This window comes from Eulemur rufifrons, chromosome 20 (assembly GCF_041146395.1).
Source record: "Eulemur rufifrons isolate Redbay chromosome 20, OSU_ERuf_1, whole genome shotgun sequence".
Taxonomy (NCBI): domain Eukaryota; kingdom Metazoa; phylum Chordata; class Mammalia; order Primates; family Lemuridae; genus Eulemur; species Eulemur rufifrons.
Window position 1 is genome coordinate 32,553,185 of NC_091002.1, and position 23,592 is coordinate 32,576,776.

Consider the following 23,592-nt stretch of genomic DNA (forward strand, 5'->3'; position numbering starts at 1 on the left):
ACAATTAAAATTAAAAGAAATATTAAATAACAAAAAGCAAATCAAATCAAAAAAACACTCTGTTAGAGCTTAGTCACCTCTGGCCGTTGCAGAGATTAAATTGCTTGACCATTTAAAATCTCTTAATATGTTGTAGTGATATCCCGAAGACATTTCTGTGAGGATGAAAATGTTCTCTATCTGTCCTGTGCAATATGGTAGCCATCAGCCCTGTGCTGGCTTTGAGTGCTTGAGATGTGACTAGTGCAACCGAAACACTGAATTTTATATTTATTAAATTTAAATGCAAATAACCACATATGCCTAGTGGCTACCATACTGGACGATGCAGGTAGAGTTTACGTCTATATCTCTTGTCTATTCCACAATATTTTCCCTTCCTCTGCACTGAGCCATAAATCTAAACAGGCTATAAACCTAAGATGGTAAGGAATCAGCTTATGTGTGGGCTGTTGAACCCACAGTATCAATTTGCTACCAAGCATTTTGCCAAGGGCATGATTTTTTTATGGCATTCATTGGCATCAGTTATTGGACCCAAGGGCAGAGTTGGCCTTAATTCATGGGCTAGCCTTTTCTAGCAAATGCCCTTTTAGAGACCCAAATTCCATTACTGCATGCACAGTCTTTTTCTTCACTTTTCCTTGTAAATCCGTGGAGTGATGGTATGAACTACAACTGAGGTCCAAGTCCTTATACAGAAATTATGTGAGCACATCGCTGTTTGCTCTGGGCACCCTGGCAGTCATGGAGCATTTTACTTTTTAAGGCTTTGCTGGAAAACACAGAAAGGTGAGATATGCAACAAATTCTTAGATTGAAAGACTCACATAATAAAATTGATGAACCCCTATGCATTCATCCTCTAAAATGGGAATAGCTAAATATGTGATTATGGGTTGCATAACATTGGTTAGAAATAAAACTAAGCCAGCACCTGAAGAGGGGCTTATGCTTAAACAGGCTGCAAATAGAAAGCTTAACAAGTCAATCAGTGGGCACCATTCCTTTGTGGCAGCCCAGTGTGTAATGGCACTGTAGATGGCACATACCTTCATGGAAAGAGTGAAAGCTGTTTATTAAAGAATAAAATACGAGCATGCAAAATGTTGACTGCCATGTGCAAGGAAGAAAAGCTTATGTTCTTATTATACAAAATGATTACAGTCTATCTAATAAAAACAACCATATTTGGCTCCAGCAGATTTGTTCACCAAGAACATTTTTTCTGTCTCTTTCAGCAATGGGTGGAAGGCTTGAGATCAATTATACACAACTTCAGGGCCAACAACGTCAGTCCAATGACATGCCTCAAGAAACAGTGAGTTTTGTTTGCATTACTCTTTGTTCTTAACAGCTCTCAAGCAAATGATCAGATTAGGAAATGAAGGCTGAGTATATGTTCAGGCAAACTCCTGCCTGCCAAAATTCCATGCCCCTGACCTTGGAGGAGTTGACCAACACACACCTGTACTCTTCACACCACTTGGCAGGGCATGCATGATCAACCCACAGCCTGAAACCTCTGTGAAAGGAGTGGCTGATGGTCACAAGATGCTGAAACCTCAGTCACCCGCTATCCTATGGGTTGTGGTCACTGAGTTTTGTGTCCCCAGACTGAGTAGTCTGTTGGGTAGCTCTGCGTGCCTGGGTCCATAACTGAGCACTGAGGTAGATCAAGCCTCCACTGCTTAAAACTGAGAAATGGGAAGTGTGGCCAAGAGAAGCCACTTGGAAAAGCACCCATGGCTAGGGTAAAAAAGGAATTCTTGGCGCCAAGCACAAGGCTCCCTGTGTAGCACACAATCAGAGATCCAAAAGTATTTCTGAATGTCGTTCTAAAATTCGATCCATCAGGGATTCAATCAATCAAGGATTCAACCAAGGTTCCAAAGGTACTTTCTGAATTTCTTTATTTTTCCTATATAAGAAGGCATCACCCCAGCTTACTATATCTCAAATCCAGAGGGGTACTACAATGGTAGATTATAACTCCACCCAAGTAAACCTTTTATGGTGACATGAAAATTACCCAAGTAGAAATCCTAGCCAAAGTCAGACATCAGCCTGTTTGAAAAGCAGTGATCCATGAAGGTGTAGGGCCACCTGCCTTCACAGGGTCCTTGGCAGGCAGTTTTGAGGTGTCAGAGGGAACCATATGGAGAAATTGTAGGGATAAGCCTGCATCTCTCAAAACCAAGCCCCAACACCGGGAGTGTGATTCATTGTCCCCACTTGGCAATGGATTTCATTTCTTACCTCCTGGTCACTTTGGCTGTGCTTACGAGTGTGGGCTCTGGGCTATAAATCTGAGCTTCTCCATGGCAAATTCTTAGCTTTGTGCCTGACTGTCCTCTTCCGTGACTCAAAATCACCATGCAGATGAAATTGGAAAGCACCTAGCCCAGTGCCTGCCTCCCAGTCATTCTTTATTCAATACTAGTTATCTTAGATTTCATGGTATCCCTCCAATTTTCCTTGCATCCTCTTAGCAGAAGGAGGTTATTTAGTCTTGTATATTTCTATTTGTTGTACAGCTGCTTCTCCCTTTCCTCTGCAGTTGCTGTGGCATGTTTTCTTATAGAGAAACCCAATGGATATTTTGATGTTGTGACTTCAGGCACTGATAGTCCCAAAGAATCAAAGCTCGCTTATGCCTGAGCAACCCAAATATCTCTATCTGAACACCAGATCTTACGGTGTCCTGCCCAGATCCCTTTGTGGAGCTGAGGTTCACCCAGCCACCAGCTGCTATCAGGGGCTCACCAGGGCTTCAGACCTGCCCGCTTCCCAGAGAATTGCCCTCTGCTGAAGGGGACCCCCCGTGCCTGGGAGATTATAATCCTCCGTCCTCCTAGGGGGCAGCCCACAGCCAATGACAGGCTGAAACAGAGTAAAGAAAGGGTGTTCTTCTTGCCACCAGTTCTGGTGCAAATCACATGAGCTCAAGCTAACCTGCAGCTGAGACCACAACTTTGCTTAACTCTTTTCCCTGCCCAGTCTGCTTCCCTCACTCCCTTCATCCTGAAAATGTCCCCTTCATAAGTAGTCACTTGTGCTTCTAAGAAATTTAAGATAGAAAATGTACCAAATCATCATGTTTTGCAGACTGTTGGAATATTATTGACTAAAAACAGTGAGAATGCGAGTCATTAGCTAAGAGCAGTTCAGCTCTGAAGTACAGATAAATGTTCTAGGTCTCCATGTTCTAGGACACTGAAAGCCTGGGGGAAGCAAGGAGTTGTTCACCATCAGTTTGAATTGATGAACTTCTCTTACCATTGGAAATTAAGGAAGGTGCCCATGCTAGTGGTACCTGGCAGTTCTGGGAGCTGGAAGTGATGAGTCCCCATAGTACTCAACACAAGGCTGGCTGGTGTCACTGTGCACTTGCACTTTCTACCACCTTAATACGTTATTAAAGAACAGTCATCAAAAGCAAGACCAATCACAAATAAGCACTGACTGTGTTTTTCTCAGTACAAGCACCCAGTGTTCTAATTCATCTAGGGTCGCCAGGTAAACTGGAGGGCTCCCAGTTAAATCTGAGTTTTAGATAAGTAACAATCTTTTAGTATATATACATATATCCTGTGCGATATTCGGAACATACTTATAGTAAAAAATTATTTGTTGTTAATCTGAAATTCAAATTTAACTGAGAGTTCTATTTTTTTTTATTTGCTAAGTCTGACAACCCTAAATTCATCTCATAGTACATAATTTTCTCTGATTGTCAGAATAAATGTTCTTTGTTTGAATGAACTTTCTCTTAAAATTCTTAACTGAACTGAAGCTGTTCCCCCTAAGAAATATTAAAGCAATGTTGTTGCTGTTTTCTAGCTGGATGAAATTGGCGTTCATGACCAACACAAATGGTAAAATTCCAGTTAGGAGGTAAGTAAATCATTCCTGTCTGTTATCTGTGCCCCGGAATGGTATCCATTCATGACACCAAACCAAAGAGAGAGCTCTTTACAAGTGTTTGTGTGTTAATTGCCTTAAAGATATTTCTGGAATTCTAGTTCGAATTGCTTTGTGAAATACTATATTCAGTGTGTAAAAATAATTTATGGCAGTAAAGCTGCATTTTTTTCCCCAAAATAGGTACTTTGATAATTTAAAGATTATCTGAAAATGTAGCATTATTTTTGTTAATCTTATAATAAGTGGGTTTTTAGGATTTAAGTTTCTTTTACATACTTAGCCTGAGCAACTATTAGCTAAACTTAAGAAGTTTCTGTCATGCAATTCACGTGGCAGTGCACGTGCCGTGGCGGGAAGCGTGTTAGCCCTGGCTGGTGCCCCCTCATTCCGGGCTTTGCTGCTCCTCTGGTGCTCAGGGTGGGTGGGGTTCCTTCTTTGGCTTCTTGCCGCTTACTCTCTAGGTGTGCTCAAACTGACACCACACACTCTTCAGAGCTGTCCCTTCCTTCCTTGCCCTGCCCCAGGTAACAGTGACAAAGAACAAAAGGGAAGTAAGGCTTGGACGGAGTAAAGCACGAAGAGAACATGAACCAGATATATCCTCCATGCGTGTTCTTTCATCCTTACACAGAGGGAGAGTTCTCTGAGGGTTCTCCACGCATCCTTCTTTTTGGCTTCTCACTACCTTTCAGGTGTTAGTGTTTGTTAATGGTCTCTGGGTACCGTTGGAAACTCTTGACACGGTAGTAATGGGAATTCTTTACCAAACTCTCCAGTATCTTTTTGGTTGGCGTTTGTGTTAAGCATTTGTGGAAATTCCAGAAGCTGGGCTTGGCCTCAGAGCACCTGCTGTTCACGTGGAGTCAGGAGCAAATTTAGATTCATGAACCTGAGCCCACAACCTGAATCAAACATGGGTTCCCCAGGTCCCAACCCATTCTAGGATTCTCTTCTCTGGATGCCACTTTAGCAAAGAAGCAAACTGACAAGTAGCAACAAGAAAAGCCAGAACAACTGGGCAGAATCCTGTCTTAGCACCGATCTCTCAGAGAGAGATGAACAGGTCACCAAGTGCATAGCATCTGAGTAGATCATTGAGCAGTGGCACGCTGGTCACTCCTGCACATTTCTAACTCTTGTTTGTCTCCCTTCCTGCCCAGACACTTCATTCTGCTCTGAACCTTTCATTCTGCATCCATGTGAGAGTATCTCCATACTCCCTTGATGTTCACTTTTTGCACATTTAACAGAATTATCACAGAAGTTACCATTTTTCTTAATTCTGTGTATCATGACAGTCATGAACAAAAGTATCCATGTGACGTGACTGAAATATCTATGAAAGAATATAAAGCATGAAAATCATGAAGAAGACCTTGGGAAGTATTTTTTCTTTTTTTTTCACCCTTTCATTGAGGGCTTACTGAGTCACAGGCCTCATGCCTTTGTTGTGGTCTTTACAAATCTGTATGTAGGATTCTCTGCTTCTATTTAATAACTTATTATACTAGCAGTCAATTTTATGTCTCCTTGAGGAGTTTAAAAGAAAAAAAATCCCTGTTAGCACTCTTGACTGTGGTTGTTGGCAAAGATACTTTACACTTATCCTTATTTTATTTAAAACATTTGCTTAGTTGAGCAATAGCAGGACAATTAATGTATCCCAGAATCCTGCAACTACTATATTTTTGTTTAAAATCAGTGTTGAAGGAGTAAGTCCAGACTTTTGAGAGCATGGATAGCAATGTGAAGAACAGAAATGTAAGCTGGATCTGTTTTTACATGCTTTACTATCCTGATTGCTCTTCCAAGATAGGGTTCAGGAAATGGACAAAGTAGAAACACATAGATTATGATCAGAGCACTTCTAACTAGCAGTTCTGGTTTCCATTGTGTCTATCCTACCAATCAAGTGCTTGTCATACACACCTTTTCTGATTCCAATGATCTTTATCTAGCATGTTCATGTACAAAATTATTACCACCTTTTTTGTAGAAATAGTCTAGATATTTTGGCATCTTCGTAGCTCTCTGTGACATGGACTCCTTGGGGCTTGCCAGTATTAACAGATGTTTGACACAAGACATCTGTGATTTGGGGACAGTTTATTAGAGTTGATGGAGAATTGATACCAAGCCATAAAATGTGGATAACTCTCCTGGTGGACGAGCTGCCGGTGGTTAGGTGGAAATTGTTCTGAATGTTTTAATGGATATGAAGAGTAAACACTTTTAAAATGTCATTTCATCACTAACATTCTGGATTTTTTTAAAATGGAAACTATTCGTGTAGTGTGCATAATGTTAAAAGGGATATGGCTTCATAGTCACTCACATAGATTGGGAATGGCCCCTGCTCTTTAGCATTACACCAAAATTTAATATCCAGGAAGTTGCAGGAATGACACATGAAGAAAGTCTCCTTGTCTCCCTCTTCTCTTTTCTATAATACGTATATAATCTCATGTAGTCTTCCTTTCGTTCAAACTCACAAATCCACACTCAGTTTATCCTCCTACTCAGACCAAAACTTTGAAAATAACTCTTTTGTTTAGCCATCTCTCACCCCTTGTAACCTGGGGTGAACACCAATGTCTAGAGAGGTGGGAAATTGGTAGCCAGACGACAGTTGTGGGGATGGGCTGGAGGAGATCCCAGAGGAGACGGTTGTGTGGAAGAAGGCTGTGAACCTCAGGTATGGTCATGGCAGCCCGACTCCAGCATAATCCGCCCATGTCCTGAAGGCCTGGCAGCCTATAAGGAGGGTCCGATTCTGCTGGGTCAGTAGCCCTTTCCTTCACTTCAAGGGTCCTCTCTGACCATTTCAGACGATGATATTAAGACCATTGGGTAGACTGCGGATCCCATGCGGCAAGCAAAGAGTGGGACTCCCTCGGTCTCTAGGACCTTTGCTATCCGAATCACCTGCATAGTCCCCTGGACTACAGAGTTTAACCAGGACTCTAATAGGACTGGACACAACTGAAGGGTATTGGCTTTTGTAGCATTTCTTTTGTGGAAGGGGTGGTGGTTTATTTTGACTCAACAAAAACGCACTGAGCACCTGTTAGTTATCGAGCACTAAGCTGAACTCTTTGGGCATGGGCCTATATATACAAAGAGTTAAATAAATCATAGTCCCTTTATGAATACTCCATGTACCATGAAATGCAGCCATATTATCTGCCCTCAGCCTCCTCCCCTCTCCTTCCCCATTAAGACATCCTTGTTCTACTTCCTATTTCTTGGCACCAGGTCAAACCCTAGCCAAAAAATTCTATTCCTATATACCTTTCCCTTCCCACCAGCACCCAAGTTCTGTCTCACCAGAAAGGCTCAGTCTCCCTACCTGCTGTGTTCGTGACCATGGCAATCAGTTTTCATTTCATCGTACCAGGCCTATCTAAACCTGACAGAGGCTCCAGTTAGCTGGAACACCCCAAGATTGCTATGCCAAGATTTTCCTCCTGATTACAAGTGCCAGATCCTGCTGGAGTCTATAGTTCTTACATTAACATGTACTTTTTTGAAAAAAAGACATCCTGAAGAGCTACTTTCTCCTATTAAAAAGGTCAGATAAATTGCATCTCGCCTCCATTCAATGTATAAAAATTGTACAAACTTTCGAGAAATGAGAAAATATCAACAGTGCACCCTCTCCACAAGGAATCTTTTAACCAGTTTATTGATGTCACACACACACACTCTCTGCCATGCCTGTAGATTTGTTAAAGAGAATTCAGAGGCCTTCTTATGTTTGAATACAACTATCTCAAGAACTCTTAAAAATGTACTTCTTGAAGTATTCTTGGATCTATTATGAAACAGTAAAGCTTTGAATGAACATATAATAATTCATTTACCTAAAGCTACTACTTCTCAGCCTATTTTGGGACGTCAGACTCTGCAGCTGAAGTGGTGCTTCTCCCACTCAAGATTAACTGGCTGTCAGTGCTGACACTTAGGGCCTGCCTTCCACTTCTCATGAATGGCGGGAAGTATGAAAAGGGTGGGCATGAGATGCTGTTAAAAATCCTCTCATGCTCACGAGGAAAGCATTCCAAATCCAAGCTTCACAGAAAAAAGTAAGCTCTCTCTTCAGGTCAAGGCTGGACTTCTGAATTTAGAGTGCATTTATTTTTTTGGTTTTGTTTTTTATTTCAAAATATTATAGGGGTACAAATGTTTTTAGTTACATGGATCACTTTTGTAATGCTCAAGTCACAACTCTAAGTGTGCCCATCATGCAGATAGTGTTCATTGTACCTGTTAGGTAGGTTTTTGCCCATCTCTTCTCCCCCGCTCCCGCCTGCTTGATTTCCACTGAGTTTTACTTCCCTTCGTGCACATGTATGCTCATCAGTTAGCTCCAATTTAATAAGAGCACATGTGGTGTTTGTTCTTCCGTTCTTTAGATGTTTCACTTAGGAGAATGGTCTCCAGTTCCATCCACATTGTTGCAAAAGGCATTAATCCATCCTTTTGATGGCTTAGTAGTATTCCATAGTATACATATACCACATTTTGTTAATCCACTTATGAATTGATGGGCACTTGGGTTGATTCCACATCTTTGCAATTGTGAATCATGCTGCAATAAACATTTAGATGTAGGTGTTTTTTTGATAAAATAACTTCTTTCCTTTGGGTAAATACCTAGTAGTGGGATTGCTGGATCAAATGGTAGGTCTGCTTTTAGTTCTTTGAGGAATCTCCATACTGTTTTCCATAGAGGTTATACTAATTTGCAGTCTCACCAACAGTGTGTAAGTGTTCCTTTCTCTCTGCATCCACGCTAGCATCTTTTGTTTTTGGACTTTTTAATAAAAGCCATTCTAACTGGGGTATGGTGATATCTCATTGTTGTTTTAATTTGCATTCCCCTGATAATTAGTGACAAGCATTTTTTCATGTTTATCAGCCATTTGTCTATCTTCTTTTGAAAAGCTTTCATATCTTTTGACCACATTTTAATGAGATGGGTTGTTTTTTCTTGCTGATTTGTTTGAGTCCTTTGTAGATTGTTGTTATTAGCCCTGTATCAGCTATAAAGCTTGCGAATATTTTCTCCCATTCTGTAGATTGTCTAGTTGCTCTGTCAGTTATTTCCTTAGCTGTGCAGAAGCTTTTAACTTTAATCAGGTCCCATTTATTTGGTAATGAATTACCTGGGCTTCCAATCAGGGAGTGAATGAAGGCTCCCTTTGGTGGCTAAGGCACAGCTCACAGCTAAGTGTGGAGTTCCAAGGTATCAAGTCCTCTCCTCGGTAGTTTTCATTCTGAGTGTCACCAATGCATTTGTAGCAGGGAGTCTCTCTTTCCTGCTTTTATCACCACCAGGAAATATGCTCATTAAGGTGCTATCCATTTGATTAGCCTGGCGCTCACTGTGCTAGTTAAAAGGCTATTCAAAAATGCCATGTATTGGGGTTGTGCCAAGATGCCCCTGAAACATTGGATTGCTGTTCCCCAGCTCCACTATGCCAACCTATAGCTTTCATAATAAAGTCCCTGATCCTTGAGGCAGCTGACATTTCAGAGTGGCTCCAGGGTGCTTAGCTTGAAAATAAAAACAAAATATGTCTGGTGACATGTGTGTACTGTCGTTAAGTGTGGGAAGCAGGACAGAGGCGTTCACAGGCATGGGCTGAGGGGCTCCTACTTATCCCCAAACCCAGATATCGTCAACGTGAGGTTTTGTCCCAGGGCTGCTGCTTCATCCACCACATTGCTTTTTCCTAAGCAGGTAATTTGGTAGGATCAAAATCTGTCACTGTCTTTGTCCAGCAATGTGTATCCTTCACAGTGCCCCTTGTCCTCACAAGCACCTAGGGGGACTGTTGGCCTTAGGGTCAAGTGGCTTTGCTAGCCTAACCAGCTCCCAGAGCCAGAGAGACCTGGAAGAGCTGGTTTGGGTGGAACAAAAACCACATGCAAATGAGAAGTAATTTTATTCTCCTTATCCTTTTCCCCCAGCCCCCCCATCCCTAGTACGACTTGGATTTTGCCTCAGAGAAAACAGAATGAACAATAACTTGAATTTCTCTCTTTCTTTTCCATCCTAGTATTACTAGAACTTTTGCATCAGGGAAAACAGAAAAGGTGATCTTTCAAGCGTTAAAGGAGTTGGGTCTTCCCAGTGGAAAGGTATTCATTAACTTGATAATGTGGTTCTAAAACCATCTTGTTTATTTATGTTCTCATATGTAATAAGCTGGATGATTTATAGGAAACTGATCTCAGATCAGAATTAGATTTTATGACATGCAGTATAGTTCGTTTTCTCTTTGTCCTCCCTCCTTCCTTCCCTCCTTACCTTCCTTCCTTTCGTCCTTTGGTTTTCTGGGCATTTTAACCTAAATGTTTTAAAATTCAAATAGTTTCCTTCAAAATGGTTCTGTCAGTTTTATTAAGGAAAGGAAATGAAAGGCAGACTGCTCTTTTACGCAGCTCTTATTTGAGAGCAGCTCATCTGCGCTGCCTCAACCAGGCACGGAGCCAGCATGAATAATTAACAAATAAATTCAGTTCTCCACGATGGCTGTGTGATAGTTTATGGAGCATCTCTCCCCACACAAGCCATTTGTATTCATGGCCCTTCAGATTTCAAATAATTGAAATTAATTTATTGACTGCGAGAAAGATTTAAGCCTGTTACTGCTTTAGCAAGTCCCATTTGAAATATAAATTTCAGTATGAGGGGAAAATCTGCTCTGGTTATCCTAAGCCCCTTTATGTGGTCTTGCAAAAATGCACAAAATAAGTATAATTAAACGTGGGGCTTGATTTATTCAGCATCCTGTAGGCAGGGAACTTTTCTCTCTCAAGGAAAAATGAAGGGAATGTTTCTCTATATGTGTTCTTTGGGGTGTTTGGCAAGCCCAGCTGTGGCCAGATGTTTCCACACACAAGTTCTGGCTTCTGTGAGCAAGCATCTGAGATGGAGGCCCTGGGATTCCAGGTGGTCATCCCTGAGCTTCTCACCCTCCAAAGAGAAAAAAAGGTTCTGCAATTCATGACACACATTTTATTGTTCGCAGAATGATGAAATTGAGCCTGCAGCATTTACTTATGAAAAGTTCTATGAACTGACACAGAAGATTTGTCCTCGGACAGATATAGAAGATCTGTTTAAAAAAATGTAAGTTCGTTTTATGAGAAAGCATCCTATAAATACTATCATTGTCCTTTTAGATTTTTAAAACATTTTTATTATATTTTAATATAGCATGTTGGTAGTGTCTAGGAATATCTAGTCAGGGTTACATTTTCACCCCTTAGTTCATCAGTGTAAAAGTTCACTCTGAGTTTTTGAGAAACTTTTACATAAATTAATTGCAGCACCTGGAACTGTTTTCCCCCCTTGCATTGGCTTTACTAACTACCTACAATTTTAACCTGCTCCTTTAGGTATTAACCCATTATGTGAACTAACTAGATCCAATTTGGAATGTTAGTATGTTGTTGGAAAAGTCCATTCATTCCAATTATTTCAAATGGATGACTTACATGTTGTTTTTCAAATAATGTCTTTTGATAATGCTAAAGAATTGCAGACATTTTCTGTGACCTAGTGGGAGTGTTTTCTTTCCTTTATTGTTGTTGTTGTTGTTGTTTTTTTCCCGTGCCCCCCTTATGAACAGTCTCTGGCCATTTTAAGAATTCACCACTACTTCAGGGTTAGAAAATAAGTTTAGAATTATCATCAACAAATGTCAACATGTAAATCGTACCTACTGTAGCGTCATATACAAAAACTTACTTTTTCTAATAAATTTCTTTTCAGCAATGGAGACAAAACTGATTATTTAACGGTAGACCAATTAGTGAGCTTTCTAAATGAAGTAAGCTTTTTCATACATTAACTCCATAAAGTCTGTGTGCAGTGGCTTGCCTCCTCCGGTCTCCTCATTGCATGCCCGCATCATACGCCCTTCTTTGCTTTGCTTCTGACCTGCTGATCTTTCCATTATGGCTTTACCAGGTGCAAAAATCAGCTGCCGCCCTGTGTGTTCATGTGCTTCCTCCACGTTGGCTTTGCACACCGCTTTTCGTTGGTTTCTGGCTGTGATATGTAGCTCTGGTTCTGTGTATGTGCGAGTGTTATAATATATTCATTTAATTAAATGTGTCTATGTTTTTGCAAGATGATATTTAAGGTACTTTTTTTTTTTTCCTATTGATCTCTTTAAATGGAAAGAGAATGGATTGAGTTTGACCACACTGTAGTTGGATTCTCCATTGCTAACTTTATCTCATACCTTTGCATGGACTGGAAATCTTTATTTTTGTCTTTTAATGGATTGCATGTAAGAAAAAATATGTAGGTTCAAATAGAATATTTTGACAATGAGCAAAACACTTGAGTTCCTGGGTGAAAATATAGTGAGTATTAGGCTAAATTGGATTGCAGGTTAAATTTTTACTTTTTATTTTTGTAACAAGCTTGGAGCTAATTTTAGAATATGATTCACTTAACAACCAAAATTGGTTGAGAGAATTTGCTTAAGCACGAGAGAAAAATATTTTAGAACAAGTAAAGGTCGCAACTTTTATTACAACTAAAATGAACTTCTAGGTGCCTTGTTAGCGCAGTAGGTAGCGCGTCAGTCTCATAAAATGAACTTCTTTTTCCTTTACACATACCAAAAAAAGTGTTTTTCTCTTTAGTGTGAAACCCATAGAGACTCTTATGAATCCAAAAAGGAAAATTCACTTTTTTTCTAACACGATAATAAGAGTTTAAGTGAGGAATGAATACTATATTTTTGTTTCAAAATAATTTAAGTTAACCACTCTACCATATAAAGAGAAAACATTAGAAAAGATAGCATCCTGCCAGGCAAGTGGTATTGCCTTAAGAAAAGACAAAAAGGCAGACAGTAATTTGCCACTTGTGGAAACAAATCACATCGTTGCCAAAGGTCTTCTCTTTTCTTTCCTTGTGAGGATTCGGTGGCTTCCAATGTATAAAGGTTGCCCTTTAGAAACACTGTTAACTGCACTGATGAGAAAGAGAAGATACTCCTTGGATCCGACAGATGCCTCTACTTTTAAATAATCCCTTCAGTACAATGCAATATTTATTTTACTTGAAGACATTTCAAGTTTTTCCACTCCACTAGTTTTTAGTCATGCGAATACTATGCTCATAATCTTTACCCAGATATTATCCACATTCTTATACCACAGTTGCTCAGAAGTTAAATTGCCTTGCTATGTTTCTATAACCCCTCCCCCTCTTCTGCCTTTTGTGGTTTATTTGGTTGGTTTGTTTGTTTGTTTTGTTTTATTTCCCTCAGCTTCTTCATGCACTTTGGGTCATTGATCATCTTAAGTTTGGTGAGATGGGCGGGAATCCTGCTTTCTGCTAAAGAGGAAAGACGGGTTAGTGGAAAGGAGACAATCTACCACATCATCAACTTGCCACTTCCTAAAATGAGGCCTCTTGTGCACTTTGGGATGAAGCCAGCACCAGCCTCTCTTAAGCATTACAGAGACCTTCATGCTGCATTTCACTGTTCCAAGGAAGCAACAATTGTGGCGTCTTGAGGATGGATAGGTGCAGCATTCGCAGCTCTTACCTAACGCATTTCCTTTTATGGATTGTTTTTATTGGCCTACCCAGTAATCACTGTTGTAATTCTTATAAGACATAACATTTAATTTAGAAAAAAAAAAATGATCACCCATACTTTCTTGCTCTGCCATCCAAATTCTTTCTTAAAATACGTATTATTTGGCAAGCTTTTATCCATCACTATTACTGTGGACGATGATATGCGTTTGTTTTTTATGTTTCCTTCTATTTGGCTTCTCATTAACGTAAGAAAGTACTGATGGAATCAGTGTGGTTCTGGATTTCTTCAGGTCACGGAGACTATCAGACAGTGTAGGAAAGTGTGCAGCCTTTATTTTTAATCAAAGTGTCTGCCCTGAATTTCTTCCTTTTGTATCCTAGTGAACTCAACTGAAAGGACTAGAAAAACAATTGAATGTCTCCTTGAAGAAGCTTTGCCAAACCTAGAGAACATCCTGCCAGCTCCTTGCCTCCCCTTTTTTTGAGTTGTACTCTTGCCCCTTTTATCTCTCCAAAAACAAAAACATCCCTTAGGCAGAGCAACTTCAAAACTCATAACAAAAGGAGACAGAGAGCTCACTCAAGAAAGGAACAGACATTGGAATGTAAGGGTCTATGACTCCAAAAGATTAGACCTAAACATTTTCAGAACGTCTTAGCCACATAGTCTCAACAAGCCAGTAGTCAGCATTGCACTGGGAGCCCTGGATCATGCAATAAGACAAGGAAAAATAAACAAGCCCTGCGAACTCTGGAAAGGACAAAGCCCTAGTCTCATTTGCCGATGTTGATTGTCTACCCTTATATTAAAAATGATCAACTGAAAAACTCTTTGAATTAATAAGAGAGGTTAGCAAGGTAACCAGAGAAACAATCAGCAAAGCAAAAACCAATAGACACATATATACCAGCATTTACCAATTAGAATAGGTAAAATCCCATTTATATTACCAAAAGTCTAGCTGGCTCAGCTTGTAAATATCTTTATTCCCTCTGTGAAATTTTTTGTTCTGTTTACTAATGTGTATCTTCAAGGGGCTGAAAGGAAAGCAGAGACTATTGTCCATTTACCACCGTGGCCACCACGTAGGGGTTTGTACTACCTTCTCCCTACCTATGCCATCCACATGGACTAGCTTTTCATCAGTAGCTTTGTAGACCTGCCTCATCTGCTTCTCAGTATCTTCTTGTTCCCTGCCCCCGAAGTGTGACCCATGCACCAGCGTGGGCATCCCTTGGGAGCTTGTTAGAAATGCAGAATCCTGGGTCCCACCAGGTCTGCTGAATCAGAATCTGCATTTCACAAGATCTCCAGGTGATGGTTTGCACATTCAAGTTTGCAAAGCCCTGTCCTAGAGGATTACTGGATTCTTCCTTGAAATGTTTAGTGTGAGTGGGAAGGATATGGGAGCCGCATATGCATTCTGTTATTCTCCATAAAGAATTTAGTCATGGAAATCCACCACTCGGATCTAAAATTTTGCCACAGCAATAGCGTCTCTTGGTCCCATCCAACGGACTGAGGGAAACTTTCTTTGCCTATAGTATGAAAATTGCAAGCTAGAATCTAGGAGGGATAACACAGGTGCTCAAAGTGAGCCACCACTAGGTTAGACACTACTTCCAACTCAGTTGCTAATTAAAATCTCTAGGCTTCAGTCAATTTCACTTCCCTTTCCCTATTCCTAAAGAGAAGCTAAGTTGATTGTAGTTTTACCTTCTTTCCCTCTTTGACGTCTTACAAAGGTGCTAACAACTGAGGACCTGCAGAATTAGAAGATGCATGGAGGGCAGGACAGAGAAAGCAAAATAAGGAAGTAAGGAGAAGAGTCTTAGGTGGCCACAGTAATTAATAATTAGCTTTATTTTCTTGCTGCTGGTAATCCTCCCCCTGCCTCACACATATCATATGATCACATTAGGGCTAAACCTGACTTTTTTATTTTTGCAGTTGAAAGAATATAAAAAGGGGCCCACAATCTCTTTCTAAGATCTTTATTCTTTAGTGCACAGGCAAAGGGAGAAAAGTAGGTACTTAGTCTTATCAGTAATCTTACCCTTGCCAATTATTTCTTTCTCCTTTTTTTATACCTTTTTTTGAATATTATTTATATTATTTTTAATAACATCCCATTTCTCCCGCTACTTGGATTAAAGCCAGGTGACGCCTCCTCTCAGTACAAACAAGGGTGTAATAATGGAGTCCTGTCCATCACGTCCTTATTTATTTGGACACAGTTCTGTGAGCTATTTTTGGAAGCTACCTAGAATCTCATTTTACAAAGCACTGGATACTATGGGGTGAATATCCTGGGTACATTGTTTCCCCAAATCCAGACTGAAAACTGATGGTCCCTCAGAGCTGTGAAACTTTTGCCTCACTGTGCTTGTGTCTGTGTGGAACATCTCTGCAACCTTCTCACTCTGAGATTCCCTGGAAATGATCTTTCTCCGCATTGTTTTTTCATGTATAGTTTTGTGACTCTAATGCAAACCTTACCATTTTTCCCCCTTGTCTTTGGATTATCCAGATTGTGCTGTGCTACCTTTTTGAAACATGAGAATTTTAGGGAAAGCAAAAGATTATGTTATCTGGTAGAGCAGATACAAAGATAAATGTAGTTTCACATTGTGCTTAATGCTTATTTGCTGCAAATGTAATTTTCAGAGTAGGAGTTTATGATATATGCATCTTAGAACACAGTTTTCCTGGCTACTGCTTCTAATTAGAGGACATCTTAAACATTTAGCATTCTTCTATCCTTATAGGAGTTAGGTACATTTTTTTAAATCTATATGCAAATATGTTAAAATGCATACCTGTACATGTTAGAGCAGTGATTCCTTTTTTTATTTTTTTAAGACATCGTCTTGCTTTGTTGCCTGGGCTAGTGCAGTGACGGTGTTGTCATATATCACTGCAACCTCAACCTCCTAGGCTCAAGCAGTGATCCTCCTGCCTCAGCCTCCTGAGTAGCTAGGACTACAGGCATGCACCCCCACACCTGGCTAATTGTTTTATTTTTATTTTTGTAGAGACAGGGTCTTGCTATGTTGCTCAGGCTGGTCTTGAACTCCTGGCTTCAAGCAATCCTCCTGCCTTGGCCTCCCAAAGTGCTAGGACTATAGGCGTGCCCAGCCTAGAGCAGTGATTTCTTAAACTTGAGCACGTTGAGTTACCTGGAAAGCTTATGAGAACGTAGATTCATGGGTTTCACCCCAGAGATCAGATTCAGTAGATCTGGGGCCTGAGAATCTACACTTCTAACAAGCTCCCTGTTGGTGATGCTAATGCCGCCATCCACAGACCACACACTGCAAGTAGCACCATGTTAGAATGCACACACAGATGTATATAAAGATACACACAAAAATGTCTGAATTCCCTCTCCTTTCCCTAAGTTTCTCTCTCCTCTCCCCCTGTAGCCAAATCCCTTCTTTCTTTCTCTTTTTAATTCATATGGATTTGCCTCATTATCCATGAGTTCAGAATACTCACCAATGAACATATCATTAAATCAAAAGACTTAAATAAGGAAGAGACATACAGTGGCCAACTTTAAATATAACACTGCTGGGGTCTAAAAAGGACCTTTTTTTTTTTTTTTTTATCCCATATTCATCTTTTTCCAAATGATATTTTTTATGGAGATGTGCCAAGAAAGAGGGTTTTTTTTTTTTTTTTTAATTTGTTTGTTTTTAAAACAATGCATTCTCACCAGAGGGGTGAAGCTCCTCATTTCTTTGAGCAGTGGGCTCTGTTGCATGATGGCATCGATTCCCTAAACAAGGTGCAGCATGCCTTCACGTGCCTGGCATTCCATGGTCCACCTCACAATTTCTCTTTCTCTGCATATCCCATAACTTTTGTTCTTGATGGTCTCAAGGCCTGTTATTAATATAACAGTTTCTGTTCTAGCATATGCATGGATGTGAGCTGTTGTGAGCCATAATTTCTTAGATTACAACAGAAGCATGCTTCATTGGGATAAATTGGCAAAAAAGATATTGATTCCTTATGAGTCAATGCTTTTAACTCAGTGGGGGGAAAAAGGCAAACGAGAAAAGGCTGGGCCACCTCTGCTTTAACAAATGACATCAAGTGTTCCGTTGGCCAAAGGCATTCATTCGTGATGTAGCTCACTTTTCAAATGACCATTCCAAAACAAATGGGGAAAGAAAATCCATATGAACTTTTAACAGTTGTTTCTTAAATACCTTTCCAATAATGTTTTTCAAAGTCTGTGCATATATTTGGGTAAAGAGTTATTGCTGAGGTCCAATTTATTGACCAGATTTTGCTCACATCTGCTTATCTGTCGTTATTCCATTGAAGTTTGCTTTATTTATTTGTTTGTTTGTTTGTTTATTTATTTGAGGGATGACCAGGGACCCAGTGCAGTCCTCTAATCCATAGCAAACAATAGGGAAGTTTAATGGACCCACTGCCTCCAGATACACAGAGACACGTACAAGTACACACACACACACACATACACACACACACGTGATTGTAGCTAAGTCAGTTAGCAAATCAGACTTTTCATCATTGCTGTAAAATCAGGATGACATCACTGTAGGAACAGCATTGTTCCTGGTGCCTCATGTCATACCAGGAGCACCTTATGTGTCAATTTGAAAAGGATGATGTCACCAACCTCCTAAGTACCTTAATCATTCATATACTCTCTGCCCAGAGAATTTTATATTGTTTACAGCTTGTAGATATCCTTGTGCTGATTAATTTTAAGCATTAAAATTGGTTAATTTTGAAAATATTTACTCAAGAAAATGAAGTTTGCTGAGTGCCCAAGAAATCTTTTATTGATATAGAAAGATACAATGAAAATTTAATGATGTTTGCCTATCTAATATTAGGGCTTTTGTTATTATTGTTTTTGAGGTTTTGGGGGGCACTTAAACTAGTATATTATCTATTTCTTTGAACTATTTTGGGAGGGTTGGTTTTTGTTTTTCTTAAACATTTTGACCTCACTTTTTATAGACATTATGCCAAATGTCTTACCTATGGTGTGGGAACTAGAAGACAACACAGTTGACATGCACACTGTTATGTATCTTTTAACTTTTGAAGGGCAAAAGAAAATGTATTTTCTCTCTCTAGTTCAGTGAGCGGAACCAACAAAGCATGCTCAAATTTGGACTTTTTGAATTACATTTTAGGGAGAAAGACAGAAAGGCAGTGAAGTTCTATCTTTGTAATTATAAACATAGTCTAGACATATTTTGTTGGAAACATTATAAAATTAGTAATATATAATGCCTCAAGGGCAAGAAATGTCAACCTAAATGCAGTTATTTTCTTATCATAGCATCAACGAGATCCTCGACTGAATGAAATTTTATTCCCATTCTATGATGCTAAAAGGTCAATGCAGATCATTGAAATGTATGAACCTGATGAAGATTTGAAGAAAAAAGGTAATCAAAACAGAAAAACAAATTTTTCCCCTTAAAACAAGAAAATATGCAACTGTTAAAGCCCTTGGATTTTTAGGAAAAGATATCTTTGAATGCTTTGGAGTTCCCTAGAGCCAAGGATGTATCACTGATTTTTTTTCCCCCATTCTTGAGTTAGTATAAATTTCATCTCACATCAAAATTAGTCCATGCTGCCTGAAGTATACTGTTAAATTTATTGTGCTATTAAACATATTATGGTGATATTTTGCCCATGTACTTTCACGTATTAGATTTTAGTATTACATATTGCATAAAATATAAAAACGCCAAATACGGTCTCTATTTGCAATCTTTGAAAAGAATTTCTGTTATAAAAATAATTTACACCTTCTTTTTCTCTCTTTTGTTTTGCCAAGCCAAATAAATTTCTTGCATCATTTGATGTACCCTCTCACCCCTCATTTGACCTCTGGTGTGAACGATAAATACAATTGATGTGAAATTATATAGTCAGGAATCACTTTAGCAAATTGCTGATGTTTCTGGACCTTTGTCCCTTTTAAAGAAACGTTGGGAAACAATGTTATTCCTTCCAGTATCTGTCAAAGGAAAGGCAGGGGGAGGAATTCTAAGGTCGGTTCCATAGCAGTGGGAAACACCTGCAGAGGATGAGAGGAATAATGCTAGCATCACTGTATGGGGAGTGCAGGGGGTACCTGAGCTAGAGCCTCCGGCCTTAAGTCTCAGTGGAGAAGGAAAGAAGATCCAAGTTCAAGTTCTGTCGGTCCCGTGTGTCAATGAATCTCATGGCCTCAGTTTCCTCCTTTTCAGAATAGATTCTCTTTTCTTTGTATCTAATGTCTGTGAATGTGGCTAAAGGGTTCATACCTTCTCTGGACCGACGTAGAACCTATTGTTGGTATGCCTGGCTCGTCACACCCCTGACTTCACCCCTGATATTTTTCCAAGCCCAACAGAGTTTTCCCTTTGGTCATCGTCATACAGCTACACTTTCTTCTGTGGCTGAAGATACCTATTTTCAGTGAGACTGCTTCATTATCGTAATTTATTCCATATTCTGCTTCATTATCATAATTTATTCCATATTACATGTGACTAAAGCAGAGGGAGGGGCATCTTGGTAGAAAAGTTAGCATTTTGCAGTAGCAGGAGGCGATATGATTCTTGTTGCTACCCTGTCACTGTGTGACTTTGAGCTAGGAACTAGCCTCCTGGGCCTCAGTTTCCCTGCTTGATGTAAGAATAAGAAGGTGGGGCTCATGCAGTCCTTCAGATAATAGTTCCCTTTCTTACCTTTACTTCTTATGGTTGTAGAAAGCTGACTAGGTGCTAAGCACTGTGCTAGATGCTAGGAATTCAAAACTGAGTAAGCAATGCCCCCTGCCGTGAAGGCAGTTGTGGTCTGTTCAAGGAGAAAGGCAAGTGACTCAGCTATTCCTTGGCAGTGTGATAAATGTTCTGGTAGAGATGTGTCCTTAGTTATTCCTAAATTCCTTCCAAGTCTTAAAAGTCTATGAAGTTACTACTGACACATCTAAAAGGCATAGCTTTACCATTTCACAAATGACAGAAATTTTAAAGTCTGTCATTATCAAGTGGAGGTGAGAATGCGATGCAAAAGACATTCCTAAAAACTTCTGGTGGGACCATAAATTGTTCCTGCCGCCTTGGTGAATGTTTTGGCAATAGCTCGCGAAGTGGAAAATAAGCCTCTCTTGCAGCCCAGCACTTCCACTTCTAGGTATGTGCGCTAGAGAATCCCTTGTACCTCTCCCTAACTCTGAATGTCAGAGTGGCACAGGACTCGGTCCTCAGACCTCTGACCCATCTGTGCTCTCTCATTAGGTAGCTCATGCAGGCCAGTGGCTTTACGTTCTTTCTATTTGCGTAAGTTAAACTCTCCAGTCCGAACCTCCGACTTAAACTACAGAGCCGTAGAACTCTCCATTTGGATGTTGGATGGACATTTCCATTGTAAACATACAACATGTTTGGGGTCTCCCCACCCCCTGACTGTTCCTTCCCCAGCCTATAAAATGGTATCATTCTTCACCCAGCTTTTCAAGTCAAAACCCTTGGAATCATATTGGACTTGTTTCATTCTGTCACATCACATCTGATTCACTGGCAGAATCTGTAAGATCCAGTCTCAAAATAAATCCTGAATAAATCACTTCTCACCATTTCTACCCGTACCAGATTATCCGTGCCTACGTCATCCCTCCCCGGGCAATGCCAGGTGACTTCTACCTAGTCTTATCCTCTTTACTCAATGCCCTACAGTTTATGCTCCACACAACAGCCAGAGTAAACCTTTTTAAAAACAAATCTAATCACCAGATTCCTCTTTTCAAAACCCTCTGAAGGCTTCACAACACACTTAGAATAAAATCCCAAGTACTTATTGAGGACTAAAGCCCAACTGATATATGTAGCCTTTGGCTCCATCTCCAAACTCTTTTCCAGCTACTTGTTTCCTTGGTCACTTGCTCCATCTTGCTGTCATTGGATGAACTTGGCACACACACTTTCTCATCAAGGCCTTTGCACCTGCTAATCCCTCCACCTGGAGTGGGGTTTCTCCAAGTGTGTGCGTGGCTTGTGTGTGATTTGCTCCTCATACGTGTGTGTGACCTCCTCAGAAGGGCTTTCACTGTCCACATACCTGACACAGTGTCCTGTCATTCTCTGTCACCTTTCTTCTTGCTTTCTTTGTCCTTGAAGCACTTTCATGATATTATATTTATTTGTTTCTCTCACCTATAGTATATGAGTTTTCATGAAGGAAGGGCTTGTTTCTTCTGTCACTGCATCTATCCTGGTGCCTCTGAAAGTACTTACTCCTAGAATGAATCAATCTGCCCAAAGAGAGAGGTAGACAAATTTCTACTTTCAGTACTTTTCGTTATAATTAGAAATGACCTACATATCCATCAATAGAATAATGGATAATAAATTATGGTACATTCCTATATGGACTTCTACACCTTCAGTGGAAAACAAATGAACAAGAGCTACATATATCAACTGGATAAGTCCCAGGAAAATATACAGTAAAAAATAGCAAATTGCAAATGTACACAGTGGGCTAGCTTTGATATAAATTCAAAAATATTCCAATCTACCTATCATTTGGATAAATGTATATGGAGTGAAGTTGCAGAACCATTTTGGTGTTAAACACCAAAACTAGGGTAGCGGTTATCTGTATGGCAGTAGAAAGACGATGGAACGGAGTGGAATTGAGGTAGGGTATGCAGGGTGCTGCCGTGGTGTTGGTAATTATTCATTCCTTTAAAAAAGGAATAACAAATAAAGCAAAATGTTAAGATCTGACAAAGCTGTGGTATAGGTCCATGGCTACTTATTATACTACCATCTGTACTTTTCTGTAAGTTTGAAATGCAGATGCTTAAATAAAAAAAGCAAAAAGCTCAGGCTGTCGATGGCCAGTAGGGTGGCAGAAGATGCATACTTACTGACTGCCTCTCCTGCAGTTACCGTGTGGCCCTTGCCCCATGTCAGGCCCTTGCCACATGTGATTGAAATGAACAGCAGCTTTTGGGGTCGTGCTTCAGTGACCACTATACACTCTTCAGCAGTCCCTTACCCTGACTTGCTGATAAAATTGAAAATTGAATTGTTTGCATTCGGAGTGGCTATCATCACCAAGAAAAATCCCTTCTCTAATCCAGTGAGAGCCATGCCTTACAATTACTACGTTTTCGATTTTTCCAAGGGCACGTCTCATATGTATTCTCATTTGCCATTCATGACGATCCCGGAAAGCAGGTAGGGACAGGGTTTTTCCCCACGTGACAGAAGAGGAAGCTGAGACCCAGGGGCAAAAGGAGTGCGTGGCAGAAGCAGAATTAGATTCAGGACCTGTGTGGCCCCTAGTTACCATAGCTCCTGGTGCTGCGTTTCTGAACTTGAGGTACTATGTATCAATACTTCTGCCATCACAGATATGAAAGCAGAATGCCACCTATTTGTGGAATGCATTGTATTACTTATAATGCACAACTCTTATTTTATTCAAGTTTTGGAAGACAAAGGTTCTTGGGAAAGAGACCGTGAAGTTGTTTTTACTCCTACCGTTTAAGCTGCCCCAGCTTCCACGAATAAAACATGAGATGTGCATCTTCAGAGTTACAAGTGCTACTAAGATATTCTTTTTCCCCTAGGCCTCATGTCAAGTGATGGGTTTTGCAGATATCTGATGTCAGATGAAAATGCCCCAGTCTTCCTAGATCGCTTAGAACTTTACCAAGAAATGGACCACCCTCTGGCTCACTACTTCATCAGTTCTTCCCATAACACCTATCTCACTGGCCGGCAGTTTGGCGGGAAGTCTTCAGTAGAAATGTACAGACAGATTCTTCTGGCTGGTTGCAGGTCAGAAACTCAAAATGGCAATTTGTTATTTGTCTGTGGTGCCCTTTTACATCTCTCTGAAAAATAGGAAATAGTAATCAGGGTGAAAAGGACATTTGTTCTTCTCTTTAATGTATTATAATGGTCATTTAACCTTGAGAAAGGAAGGACAATATCTCTCCCAGAAAGGTCTAGAGTCATCCTGTGGATCAAAAGACTTTTTTACTGTAAACTTAAAATATGCTCCAAAAATTGCAAAAAAG

The 23,592-nt window shown here is 40.1% G+C and overlaps 1 protein-coding gene across 1 annotated transcript in view; it reads left to right on the plus strand.

Moving 5' to 3' along the window:
* Positions 1-23,592, plus strand: part of PLCB4 (phospholipase C beta 4) — a 209,894-nt gene that overhangs the window by 116,704 nt on the left and 69,598 nt on the right. Inside the window, exons 6-12 of the mRNA XM_069495811.1 lie at positions 1,242-1,321; positions 3,844-3,897; positions 9,993-10,074; positions 10,968-11,068; positions 11,714-11,771; positions 18,841-18,949; positions 23,140-23,350. Coding sequence (XP_069351912.1) covers positions 1,242-1,321; positions 3,844-3,897; positions 9,993-10,074; positions 10,968-11,068; positions 11,714-11,771; positions 18,841-18,949; positions 23,140-23,350 — 695 coding nt within the window. The remainder of the gene's footprint in view (positions 1-1,241; positions 1,322-3,843; positions 3,898-9,992; positions 10,075-10,967; positions 11,069-11,713; positions 11,772-18,840; positions 18,950-23,139; positions 23,351-23,592) is intronic.